Raw genomic sequence first — 14,531 nt, 5'->3', positions numbered from 1 at the left:
TTTTTGTAAAAATGAAAACTAAGTTTTCATTGTTTTGTCTCTACCATTACAATTAATACTTTTTAATTTGTCTTCTATTTAAAAATTGTATTAATTATGTTCTAATTTATTTTGTTAATTTAAGTATAATTCAAAAGATTTTTTTGGACTTATTAGTTAAATATTTGGAAAAGTTTCCATTAATCATCAAACAACCCTCGCTTATTAAATATTTATAAAACCACTTAAGACACAAATGCAAAATATAAACATAAAATAGCTTTTAAAATATATTTAATTCTATACTTACATATTTTATTTAATTTTTTCATTGTGCTTCTTCTCTTTTTAGTTTCATTGAACGAATGTGATTGTTTTGCCGCCTTTTTTTTATAACAAAAAGAAAAAAATAACTAAAATAAACTATTTATTTTAATATAGATTTTATTTTTGTATAGAAAACAACAACCTCCTGCAACAAGCTACAACTTCTTCACACTCTCATGCATGTTGAATGAGGCAAAATAAAAAAAAGAAAAAGAGATAGAGAGTCAAATTTTCTAGCTGTGTATAATTTTTTTAGTTTTAAAAGAAATTCAAAATTGTATAAAAAAAACTTTTCCTATAAATTTATTGTTATTGTACGTTTTTCGCTGAGTGATTGACTAAGGAAAAGTAAACAAAACAAAAATAAATAAACAAACAAACATACATCAACAACTACTACGACAACAAAAAATAACTGTAACACAACAACTACAACCTTATTATTATCATTATTATCAACAACAACAACTGCAAGCAACTACAACAAAGAATAAACAAACGCAGAAGTAGAAGAAAAAGTAATAGAAAATGTCTTTTCGTGTAGTAAGAAGTTCAAAATTTCGTCACGTTTACGGTCAAGCTTTGAAACGTGAACAATGCTACGATAATATACGTGTCTCCAAAAGTAGTTGGGATTCAACATTTTGTGCAGTGAATCCAAAATTTTTGGCCATCATTGTTGAATCGGCAGGTGGTGGTGCATTTATAGTTTTACCTCATAATAAGGTAAGTAAGTCATATATAGAATATTTATTTATATATATAGACATTTATTTCTTCCTTTATTTATATCTTCATTAGGAAAACATTACACGTTTAAACAAAAAAATTGTTTTTTTTTTTTTTTTGGTATTTGGTAGCACAGTTATACGAAAGCTAGTGGTGTAGTACTTGGTTACACCGGCAGACACTTTTATTCAAACACCAAACAAACCAACACTCACACGTAGTCGTATTTTTCACTCTCTTGTTTTGTTTTGAAGTTGAAGTTATATATAGAATTTTGAAAATAGATAGAAACTTTCGAATCAAATATAGAAAAGCACCAACTTGGATTTATTTGAATAACGACAGCAACACATAAATATTGTGAATTAGTGGAAATGTTGCAGCTTCGAATTTGTTATGACACCACTCGCATATGGAAGTTTTTATAGAATATGTAGATAGGGGAGTATGTAATTGCTTTAAATCAGCTCTTCAAAATTTTTACAGATGTAATTCGTTTCCCTTCCAGCATGGCTGAAGTCTATCAAGCCAATCGTCTACCACATATCGCACCAAATCTATAGGTAAACTGTCCACTATACTGATAAGGAACAAATTTAGGTGACGAGTAGTACAGACAATGCTCTATAAAACAGACCACAATTTATAATCTAAATGATTCAAATCTGGAGTCAATAATCAGTGGAAATAAATTGTTGTTTAACCAGTTTTGTGTTGTTTTGTCTTATACCCCAGCGGAGTCGATGAAGATGTCCTTCCTAGATTGCTATTTAAAATCGATCATATATAGCAAAAAAACCCTCGAATACTTTGATTTTTTTACCCCTATTTTTTACCACTTTCGATGCTTGTCGAGATGATATAGCTTAAAATCGGTCATTTTGTTTGTTGAAAGTCTCCTCCAATGTAAAAGTGTTTATCATTTGTAAACGTAATTAGCATTTATTCCGACGCAAGTAGATGTTCGGTATGTATGCCCGAAGTCTCAAGTCATACAATAAATTAATACCTTTGATATATTTATTTCCTGCGTCATTATTTGCTGCTTCCGGAGTAGATTTCTTCGAACTTAGTTCTTCACAGTTCTAGGACGGTCAACCACTCCACTTGAATATTTGCAATGTGTTTTGTTGTGTACAGTCTCCTCTTGAAGATGTGGAAATTGTCATTTTGAGACATCCGTTTTGGGGTTTTTGTACCTCCCCATTGGGTCTCGCTGAAATTCATACATTCATTAGAAACTGCTCTGGAATCTGAAATAATCAAAGAATGATCTTACTGCTCAGTTTTTTATTGATGCAGGAGCTTGCGAAGAAAAGTGATGACTTAACATTTTTTTGGAATTCCTAGTTTTACAGAGTATGATGGATACGATACGTCTTAGTTAAAAGTAGACAAATTGTTGAAAACTTTAATTGTGCAGTGAAAGCATACTCGATTATTCTCGATAGTGTTATAAATATTGAAAGTAATGTAACAACAATTTGTAGTGATCGATAGTCATAAAGTTTTCTTTTGAATTAAGTAAATCTATTTTATTCCATTAACAAATTATTATTACCTAAAAAAAATTCCACCATAAGATAAAATAATTGGAAATCTATTTTTTTTTAATAGATAATTTTTTATAATTTTTTCTTAAAATAATTTTGTTTATATTATTTTAATTTATATCTCATCTATATATTTATTTATTTAATTTGAAAAAAATTTCCGTTAATTTTACTTTTTTCCAATATTTATTTATATTTTTTCCTACTTTTTTTTTTTTGTTCTCATATGTGTTTTTTGCGCGCGTTACCCCATTTTGTTGGCCATTGGCCAAAAAAGAAAAACTTTCAGACACACATACAACCATACGAAAAGAAACAAATTGTTAAATATACATACGTACATATTTATGTACAACAGTTTGTTCAAGTATTAGTTTATAGTAGTATAACGCATGAAACAATCAAGTAGTCTATTTTTATAAATAATTTTCTGTTTCATTTTCCCAAAATAGTCACAAACGTACTACAAAAACAACGAACGAACGGCAACAACAAAATCGTTTCTTTTATATTCAAAATTTTGATTTCGAATATAAATTTGGAATATTTATTTTTTTTTTTTTGTTTTTTGATACTTTCCCTCCCGGTGTAGTGTGTTGCAGTATGTGTCTTTGTGTATTTGTGTGGTTTAAACGGAAATAATAATTTCAAAATTGAAAGATTCCGTATTAACACCTTACTGGCCTAAGAAATGATGTCAGAATTGTTCTTATTTTTCAAATACAATATAAATATATCAAGTGGTTTTTTTTGGAATAATAGTTGTTCATAATTATTATTAGTTGAGGAAAATTGTTTGTAAAACATTGTTTAATTATGTCCTCAAAGGTTTATCTCTATAATTTCAAATCCGGAATTAAAGAAATTTAAAGAATTGCTTATTAAAGTTGTCTCTATTTTAAGTTATCTCCATTATCATGTTAATTACTTATGACACTTTATTTGTCAAAAGCATTTTCCTCATTTACCGATCTTGGCTTTATTCTATTGAATAAAGCATGATTGATTTTTATTTCGAAATTAACTTGCCGATTATATCGATATTTTCCCAATTGTTCATCAAATATATTGATGTCAATTGAACCAAATTTTAAAATCGATGTCTTCCGGGATGAAATTTGCACCAAGGTTAGACCTATTACATAGTAATTCAGACACAATTTTTTAAGATCGGTCAAGAACTCTCTGAATTAGAAGGGGTCAAAATTTGACATTTTGGCTTTTTTTTCATCCATGTAACTTATTAGCTATTGTTCTTAGCAAAATGTGCCCCAAATAGTTTAGATAGCTAATTTTTCAATCTTTTGAAAAAAAAAATAAAAAAATGTTCGATATTTTTTCCGAAATCCAAATTTTTTTTTAAAATGGGCCATTTTTTTCTCAAAAGAATGCTTAGATATTTTCCTTGGAGACCTATTTGGTCGCTTAATAGGATGAGAGTTTGATATCTATCAAAATAAATGTTTTGTAACTCAAAACATAAAATTTTGGATTTTTTTTTTTGAAAATCAAAAACTTTTTTTTTTCAAAATTTTACATTTTGGCCAAACAGTTATTTTTTCTCATCCATGTAACTTATTGCCTATTGTTCTTAGATCTATGGCAAAATGTGCCCCAAATAGTTTAGATAGCTACATATTTTTTCAATCTTTCATCAAAAAAATTAAAAATGTTCGATATTGTTTCCGAAATCCAAATTTTTTTTTTTTTAAATGGGCCATTTTTTCACAAGAAAGCTTAGATATTTTCCTTGAAGAACTATTTGGTCGCTTAGTAGGATGAGAGTTGGATATCTATCAAAATAAATATTATGTAACTCAAAACATATTTTTTTTTTCCAAAATCAAAAACTTTGTTGACTTTTTTTTGTTAAAAAATAACTTTAGACTTTTCCTTGATATCTAACAAAATAAATGTTTTATAACTCAAATGATCAAAAGTTGCCAACGCTTTGGAATTACATACGAAATCAGCATTGCACTATAACTCACTAAAATTGCAAACAATTTAGTTTGCACTATTTTTTATCAGCTTTAGTGATAATGCTTATTTCTTAACTAGCACTAAAAAATAGTGATAGTGATAATTTTTTAACTAGTAGTCATGAAATTGTTGAATCCAAATTCGAAAAACAAAAATTTTAAATATTTTTTGTTATTTTTAATGAAATATTAGTCTTAAGTTTTAAATTAGTGTACCGAAATAAACTTAAACCATTTTGAACTTAAAAATTTAGTGCACAATTTGAAGTTGCACTCAAATTAGTGCATACAAAAAACTTGTAATAAACTGATGATTGCATTTTTTTAAATCAACTAATTTAATGTTTAGTGAGGCTGCTAATTTTCAACTCAGCACTATATGAACAAAATGATTGCACTAATTTTGCATTATCACTAAGTATTAGTGCAACCTGCAAAATTAGTGCACTACCCCCATCTATTCCAGTTACATAGAGTTAGTTATCTTAATAGCTAACTAACTGGTTACTTGATCATTTACTGATACTAATTGACCTCAAATAGTCATTTAAAACGACATCTCTAGACAGTCCAATAACCAATTCTTTGTAAACAAAGCTTCCTCCGACAACTCTCCAATAGATTAATTCTGGTGGGTAATATTACTTTTAAAGTGACTACACCCTAGGTTACTTAGATACACTAAAGAGCTGTATACAAATTGTATAAAACCAGTTTGTACGAATTACTCACAAAAAAGTGCTGTACAAAATAAACGTTTAAAGTGGCTACACTCTAGATTACTTTGAAACAATTGTCTTCACACTAGATTACCTGGGATGTATAAAATAACCAATTGATTTTTCTCGGCACTACATGTCAAATGTGACTCGATAGGAAAATAGTATTAGATAATTTTAAGTGGGTTTCGGTTGGAAGTCGTAAACTAATCCAAAAGTGAGTTTCCAGTAATACTTTTTAAACTTTTTAATCTGTCTAACATTTTACATCCTTTCCAGGTAAAATTTTATTTATCTCCGGAACATTTTTACTTATAGTTTTCAAATCCTGTTAGACTACATTACAACTATTACAAAAACATATAAATAGTTCTAAATACATAAATTAAAAATAATTTAGATTAAATTAATATATTTATCTGTAAGAAATACTATGTTACCTGTCAGTTTTTATTAAAATCTTTTATTTTTGACACCTGTTTTATACACACGACACCGATACGCTATATATACATACATAGATATATATACTATATATGAACATATAATTTACGTACAGTATCCGGCGGATATTATAACTTATAGCAGCTAGCCACAGAATTACCCATACACATACTAAATGAACAAATATGTATTTTTTTTTTGGCGAGAGTCACATTGAATGACGACAGATTTACATATATCATACAAAACCATTTCCAAATTTCAATTGCAATTTCATTGAAAATCATAAATTTTACAAAATTCGAAGATATGTATGTTTGAAATGATGCATACCAGAAACATATTTATTCTGGAAGTAATTCAAAGTTATTATTTCATGTTCCTAATTCTGCATTTGCACATGCAAGTTAATATAATCGGCATTAATATAATCGAAATAATTAATTCTTAATTCAAAATTTTCAAAATTAAATTAAATATCGCACTTGATCAACAGGAGGGTATTAACTCAAAATTTTAAAACTTTCATTTTAAGAGAATTTGAAAATCCGAATACATCATAGTAATAAAATTCCATTTGAAAATATATTTACATTGTTTTTCTTCTTCTAAATTTTTGCAATTATTTTTCTGAAACTTCTCGATATTCAACTTAAAATTAAATTAAACACTTTGATTATTTTTAACTTGAATTAAGGCTCAAATCAAAATAATACCTTTTTTATGAATATATACGATGCATTTCTATTAAAAGATCTGTATTAACTCAAAATAATACCATTTTGCTGATACAAAGGTAGTCACTGCATTATCACGAAAATAGTCTTAAATGTAATTTGCGAGATGAAAGAGTAATCGAAATACGTTAAAATTTTTACATTAGATAAATATTTATGTTGATTTCTTACAAAAAGTGAAATTTTAAAAATTTTGAGTTAATTCTCTTAGCATATTCCATTAAATCATTCAGCACGAATTGTTGTCTTATTTCTTTAGTATTTCAAACAATACGGTTACTTCATTCCTTTAAGAATTCATTCATTATACTATAGCACATTAATCCATTAAAAAATAGCTTAATAAAATTTATTGAATTATTAAACTTTTCTTCAGTTCAAATCTTGTAACATTACGAAAATGTTAATTAAATTTGTATTAGATTTGAATTAACAAAAATTTAATCATTGAAAGGTTGAATGGATTCTGTTCCATTATAAATCAAAGATGAATGATTTCTATTTAAGTGAAGCTAAAGAATTAGATGTTGAGAAGGAATGAATGGCTGACAACTTTTAATTTCATCTAGAAGCTTTTCGTCAACCAGCTGCCATACTGATCCTCCCATCCAGTTTATTTCGATATATATATATATATGTATATTAGTATATTTCCTAATTAGTGAAATAGTGTCTTGGGCCTCTGATAATGTTTTTTCTGTAAATCCAAGAAAAACAAGTATAATAGGTTTTGGTTTCGATCTGCAAAACATAAATATTGCCCTTGATGGTATGAGAATAGATTAAAATGATAGAATGAAATGCCTTGGAAATTTTATTGATAATCGCCTAAATTTCTCATCACATATTGATCATATTTCTTCTAAAATATCCTTTTTATATTCTCTGGATTTATATATTCCTTTTTGGATTAAAATACGTGTTGGCAAAGCTTTATTAATAACTTATTTGCTTTGCAGTGTTGAGGTATTTACTGGTACATACTAAGGAGTGAGATCGAAAAAACTTAATATACGTTTTTCCTTGAAACTTTTAACACAAGTATTATTTGATTTTTTTTTTTTTTATCAACATGTTTAATGTCAATTAGGTTCATTCGATGTTAATCTGATTAAAATAAGTGACGAAAAAATAGTGTGTACTAAAATTATTAAATATTTTCAACAAAACCCATTTGGTCCTACAAAACGATTGCCAAACAATCAAAGATCTGCCGTCAAACTGATTCAAATGTTATTAAACAGTATCGGGAGAACTTGTCCATGTACATAATCATGTACATAATGTGCCCACATGATGTTTCTAAAGCCAATAAATAGAAAGCATTTTCAAAAGAGCTCCCAACACGAAGCTGGTACGAAAAGTTAAAGCCAATGCAGGTTTAAAAACATACAAGGCTCAAAAAGTTCCTGACAGAAACTCTGCTAAAAATTTAGAAGCCAAAGTCAAAGCAAGGAAATTGAAATCAAATTTTATAAAAAAAATATACCTGGTGCAATATTTTTCGCAGCTTCCGGGTCAATATTTTTATGTTGCTGATGCTCGAGGGAATGTTGTAGAAAAGTTTAGGACCCAAAAGCTTCTTGGTATGGCAAATAATATGCAGTTGCGGCAAAAGAAGCCTAACATTTGTCACAAAGGGCTCTATAAATATCGAAATTTACATCATGGAATGTTTACAAAAGAGGATGCTTCCATTCATAAGACTTATTAATGTGTGCACTTATTTTTGGCTTGATTTGGCATCCTGTCACTATGGTAAGAAAAGTCTTCAGGTATTTGTACCAAGAGGCCAGTGGCGAGATATTGGGCTCTTGTTAATAGAGAAAGCGCAAAAAAGGTGTCCAAAAGAGTGTTAGATTTTAAATGGAGATGGACCGCCTGTTCGAACAAGATGCAGAAATCACTATAAAAACCTTAATGGAAGGGTTTCCGGAAAGGGTTCATAAATTCATCACTATTAGAACTATAAAAATAACATTTTTTGTAAGTTGTATTAGTGGTTTCTTATTTTTGTTGCAATTATATAAATTCGTTATGTTAGGCATTTATGTGTTAACATATTATGCGTAAGTCTCAATTACGTGCATTAAAGTCGACTCAATTCGAATAACCCCATTCAGAGATTTGCACAAAATCTTAATTTATCATTCATGTTTTACTTAATTGTCCCAATCTCCGGATGGCTTGGCCTATATTTGAATGAATATGAATGGACATTTTGCTATCATCTCCAAAAGAATGGATAAAGTTTAAATTTTGACGAAGAAGGCCATTTAATAAATAAAGTAGGAGAAAGAACCGGAGCCTTGAGTTGTCCTGATTCAACTAAAGTAATACATAAAGTAGCAACTAATGCCACAACATAATGCATAGTTTCCTGCTTTTTCGTAAACTATTTAAGAACACAAGGGTGAATGTGATGGAAAACGATCGATTTGTGGTGCTACTGTACAATACCACAACAACTTTGAAATTAATATAAAAAATAGTTGCTTTGAAAATATTATAACTAAAGTTTTTTCTTTTCAAAAATTAATTAAAAATTTGATTTCAAAGAGAAAACAACAAATTGTTTTATTTCAAAACTGTATAATTGGTGACCCCGACATGATTGACTTCTGCCTGTACTTCTTGATCTTCTTGGAGTATGTGTTAACATTGTGGTGCTAATTCATTTAAAAATTAAATCATATTCCAAACATAAATCTAATTGCATTTCTTACTTCCCTTCCCATGCAATTCAATTGGGAAATGGTGTAAATATTGCAATTTTTAAAACTACAAAAAACTAAAACAACTTTTAATATTATTTATCTATGCAAAAAAAATAAGAACAAAAATATCAAACAAGAAAATTAATGAACACAAAAAAAATCTGAGAAAAATCGAAAATCTAGGTTGAGATAGAAATAGGAGCAGAGAATGGGGAAATGTACAGGGAGGGAAGGCAATCATGTTCATATAAATAATAATACATAATTCAGTTAAAATGTATGTCATGTTTCAAATGTGAGTGGGTGGGAGGATGTGAATGGGTGTTGTTTGTCTCTTTAAGTTGAAACATTTTTTTAGAAAAAAAAAATAACATGACATTTTTCGAAATTTAAAAAAAAAATTAATAATAATTTGCATTAATTTGCTTTCTTTATTTTTGTTATAAGGTGGGACGTATTGCTGCTGATCATCCCCTTGTTGGTGGTCATAAGGGTCCTGTGCTTGATATTGCTTGGTGTCCCCACAATGACAATGTAATTGCCTCCGGTTCGGAAGATTGTGTTGTTAAAGTTTGGCAAATACCCGATGGTGGTCTCTCCAGAACTTTAACCGAACCCGTTGTGGATTTAGTTTTCCATCAAAGACGTGTTGGTTTGGTATTATGGCATCCCTCCGCTTTAAATGTTCTCTTAACAGCCGGCTCTGACAATCAGGTAGGTTGTCTTGTGTGTTTTTTACTTACTGTTGGGAAATTTATAAAATTTTATACTATTTCAGGTTGTTATTTGGAATGTTGGCACTGGTGAAATCTTGGTACACATTGATTCACATCCAGACATTGTTTACAGTGCCTGTTTCAATTGGGATGGCTCAAAACTGGTAACCACCTGCAAAGATAAAAAGATTCGCATCTATGATCCGCGCACAGGTGAAGTGGAGAGTGAAGCTTTGTGTCACGAAGGCTCAAAGGCGACAAGAGCAATTTTCCTACGTCATGGTTTAATCTTTACCACCGGTTTTAATCGTTCCTCAGAGCGACAATATTCTCTTAGAGCACCCGATGCTTTAAGCGAACCTATTGTTATGGTTGAATTGGATACATCCAATGGTGTAATGTTCCCTCTGTACGATCCCGATACAAATCTTATATTCCTCTGTGGTAAAGGTGACTCTGTCATCAGATATTTTGAAGTAAGCATTAGATTTACTTAAAATCGGTAAATTTTCTTATTATTTGTTTGCATTTATTTTTAGGTCACACCCGAACCTCCATTTGTCCATTATATCAATACCTTCCAAACACCCGATCCCCAACGTGGTATTGGTATGATGCCAAAACGTGGCTGCGATGTCACCACCTGTGAAATTGCCAAATTCTATCGTCTCAACAATAATGGCTTGTGTCAAGTTATTTCAATGACTGTACCCCGCAAATCTGACTTGTTCCAAGAGGATTTATATCCCGACACTTTAGCCGAAGATGCTGCTATTACCGCTGAAAAATGGATTATGGGTGAAGATGCTGAACCCGTTACCTTCTCGCTTAAAGTAAGTAATCATTTGTCTTGCCTGCAAAAAACGCTACACAAATATTGGAATACAGTACTCAAGGTGCCAATTTTTTTGTCATGGTATCATGTAATTTTCATTGATGATTCGACCATGGCCACCAACATGTTTGAGTGCATATTAGCTATCAATATAAAATGTTGTAGTTTAAGAAATTCTAGCATTTCTCTTATATATGGAACCGTCTTTGTTTCACACAACAAAGAGTTCTAGAGAAAATGAATTTCTTTTACGAAAACGTTTTTTGATCCACAATACTTAGTTTTAGTTGTATAATTTAGGTGCGTCCGTTTTAGAATATTGAATTTTTAATTTGAAAATTTTTCTTCAGTTTTTGAAAACGTTTATTTACATTGGCATCATGAATCCTAGATAAATTCGGCTGAAGTATGAAGATATTCTTCTCGTCTGCGTTTCATTTTTTCACAACATTTTTTGTACATTTAGGGTTATCTGCCTTAGTACCTCGAATTTTAAATATAGTATCGAATCAGTACAAGCTATATTTTTTGAAACGTTTATTCAAATAATATCAAATGGTATATTGTATTAACTTAATGTAAGCATAAAATGGATCACATCCTTGCCCCTTTGTGGCAGTTTTGGAAGATTTTATCTACAGGAGTTTAAAATATCAATGTTAGCACTTTTGGAGCTCTTGTTTTTTTTTTCGATTCTTATTTAAAAATAATTTACAAACTCTCTTCTATGTATTTAAAACCGTAAATTCGTTTTAATTTAAAAATATTGGAAAGTCGTTTCCCTTTGGAAATGCATGGAATTTGAAGGGAGTGGAAAACCAAAAAAATCTTCTGGGTGTGACACTTATATGCACAAATTTGTTTTTTTTTTTAATGGTCTTTATTGTTTGTTTGTCCAAACATTTCCTAATATATTAGTTAGAATTGAAGCTCAAATGAAAATCAAAAAAGTTAAAATTTACACTTTCAAGTAGTTTGATTCAGAGCCACAGAATTTGTTTTGGAAAACCTTTTATGCACCATATTCTTTATCTTATCAATAACAGATTTATTTCCTTCCAAAATAGCCGCTACCCTGCATTTCATTGCTATCTGATGTAAAATATGACAAATTGTTCCCGATGCAAATAGAAAAGTTATCGAAAACATTACAAACGTATTTGCAAGGTAGTTTTTCTTTTGTTAATATTTTGAAATGTTAAGTTAGGTTAGGTTGACAGGCAGAAACAGGAAAGAGAGCAGCTTACTTAGGTCCCTTTGTGTAACCCGAAAATAGAAATAGAAGAGGGCCAGATAGAGATGAAAAGAGAAGTGGAAAATCAGATAGAATAAGAAGTAGGAGAAATGAAGAGGAAGGTGGTCAGAAGAGGAATAGTGAGGAGAATAGTTGCACCAGTCATTGACGGGTACTGGGTCACTCCGTGGAGTTTCTCGTGTCTGGCTTGAGTAGCCAATTAATATTCCTAATGAAGGCATTGATGCATTATATTCTTCATGTCCGATAGCTCAGAAATACTATTTAAGGAACGATGTCCGAGAAACCTTATGCGTATATCTGCTAATGCCGGGCAATGACAAAGAAGATGAAAAATGGTCTCATCTTCCTCTGCATTTTGACAACTTCTACAGAAGTCATTAAAGGGCAGTCCAAGTCTCCTCGCGTGGTTGCCAAAATGAGAGTGTCCGGTTTTCACCGCCACTACATTGTTTAATTGTGAGCGTGTCAGGCCAAGAAGATATGTTGTCCGCCATCGGTTTAGTAGGGGCCATATCATTCTAGTAATCATACAGGTAGATTCATCATGTCTGAGCGAGCTCATAGTAAAAATTACTTATTTGCTGTTCTGAAAAACGAATATCTCAACTATTTTGTTGCAATCTTTCCTTAAAATTGTTAATCGTCTATTCGAGTTTTGAACCTTCTGTTCAAAAAATTCGAAACCGAAGAATTCATTCAGGTTCGAAGCTGTCGATATTAAACTGTTCGATGTATATATTCCACCAGTCGCAAATTGAATTCATTACGAATTTTGAATGAAATTACTTATAAAATGTTAATTTTCTACTGATTTTAAAATTTATTTGACAGAATTGGTATCACAACCGGTGTTTTGATCTAGTTTGGAACGTTTGGTCGTAATCTTCAATTTTACCTATAGAATTCCTACAGGCATCGATTTCATTTTTGCTTAAATCCAACGTATTCTTTTTCCAGAAGAGTAGTTTGCTATTTAAGAAAGTTCCAGGGATTTTGTCTACCCCTGCTAGTATTAGTTCCATTTTAGTCCGGATTAAGCCCCCGGTCTTTGCTTTAGTCCCACGAAGATAGTTCACTAAACGCTGTCTGCATGATATCGCAGAGCAACAGGCTTAATGCCTTTAGGTCCCGCATAGACCGTGCCGTCCTCATGACACCCTCCACATATTCAACTGCCCAGCCTACTTCACTATGTCAAGTGGATTTATGGACTCATCCTGTTTTTTTTTCATAAATTGGCCGATAGTAGGACGATACTGCACTCCCTGGTAATTATTCTCCTATACTTAGATTCAAATTGATAATTCTCCATTATTCACACTCTGTATAAAGGGGAAACAGAGAAGGAAATTAGTGTCTATAGCTGCTTCAACAAGTTGGTGCACTTGTTGAGGCGGCATACTGGCTCTACTGTTAGTGAAACAAATCACTAACGCAAGTCGGGACCTAAACCTCCTTGACAAATTCGCGACTCATTCGTGAGGGCAGTTTAATTAACAGATTTCAGAAAAAAAAAAGTTTAGCTTTATAATCTTTACGAAACCCTAAGTTTAAACAAATTCTTGTTAAAACTTCCGCTTATTTAATGTATTCCAATATTTTAAAAATGTTCTGGTTTGTTGTTGTTGATTCGTTAAGTTGTTGCAGACCTATTTTTGCTGTAAATAATTTAGCAACTAAAAAATGTGTTCGGTTTTAATGTTAAGACTTTATATTGTTAATTGCTTGAATTTTGTTTGAATGGTTTATAAGAATGTGTTCTATTTATGCTGCTGCTGACCTAGCCCCATAAACATAAAGCCTGTGTTGAAAGTCCCCTAATATAAAAATGCTTTAATAACTCATTTGCTCATTACATTATCAAAGAAAATCAAATAAAAATCAATCATGCCATCATAAAAAGAAAGCCTTTAAATAAAAGACGAAAATTGTACTACACTGATGATTTCTTTAAATAATTAAATACATAGAAAACTGATGATATTTCCTAAAATGATCATGCTTTTAAAACTACGGCAAATTCAGCGTTATTAGCAAGCTGCTAACCACCATTTGTCAGGACTTGTCATCAGGCATTTCGTATAAGATTAGCATTAAGAAAATCATTGGAGAAGTGAATTTTCAACTTGAGAAGAAAACTGTTTTTTAAATATTGCAAACAAGAAATATTCATTTTAATATTTCGTGTTGAAATTTAAAGAATTTATTCTTATTTTCATGGCATTTGTTCATTGTAAGCGCTGCCTGGCGTGTAATGCTCCTGCTAGTTGTGTTTTGTGTTGCTTGTTTGTTCCACAAAACTTTAACGAACAGAATTACTAAAAAATCTAAATAGGATCGTGTTTCTATTGTGCAGGGTGGTTATGTGTCACAATCGGCCAACAAATCGCTGTCGGTGTCCAAGAAGGCCAATATACTCAATAAAGCAGCCGCAGGAACCTCAAAAAGTGCCACAACAGCGACCTTGGGTGGTGGAAATAATGCTGCCGATGGTGGTGCCTCCAGTGGGTCAGCGACGGTTAGTGGTATAACTGT

At 30.8% G+C, this 14,531-nt stretch overlaps 1 protein-coding gene across 3 annotated transcripts in view; it reads left to right on the top strand.

Moving 5' to 3' along the window:
* Positions 1 to 14,531, top strand: part of coro (protein coronin) — a 50,027-nt gene that overhangs the window by 33,829 nt on the left and 1,667 nt on the right. The window contains exons 2-6 of one of the 3 annotated variants that reach the window (XM_065510957.1): positions 332 to 1,032; positions 9,635 to 9,901; positions 9,966 to 10,379; positions 10,443 to 10,736; positions 14,353 to 14,529. In XM_065510957.1, the coding sequence (XP_065367029.1) occupies positions 835 to 1,032; positions 9,635 to 9,901; positions 9,966 to 10,379; positions 10,443 to 10,736; positions 14,353 to 14,529 (1,350 nt within the window). In that variant the 5' untranslated portion in view covers positions 332 to 834. Of the gene's footprint in view, positions 1 to 331; positions 1,033 to 9,634; positions 9,902 to 9,965; positions 10,380 to 10,442; positions 10,737 to 14,331; positions 14,530 to 14,531 lie in introns of all 3 variants that reach the window. The other 2 variants (XM_065510954.1, XM_065510956.1) reach the window with 2 other exon arrangements.

The sequence above is a fragment of the Calliphora vicina genome, chromosome 5 (genome assembly GCF_958450345.1).
Source record: "Calliphora vicina chromosome 5, idCalVici1.1, whole genome shotgun sequence".
Classification (NCBI taxonomy): Eukaryota; Metazoa; Arthropoda; class Insecta; order Diptera; family Calliphoridae; genus Calliphora; species Calliphora vicina.
The sequence above is the reverse complement of the archived record's forward strand: the minus strand, read 5'-3'. Positions and strand labels throughout refer to the sequence as shown.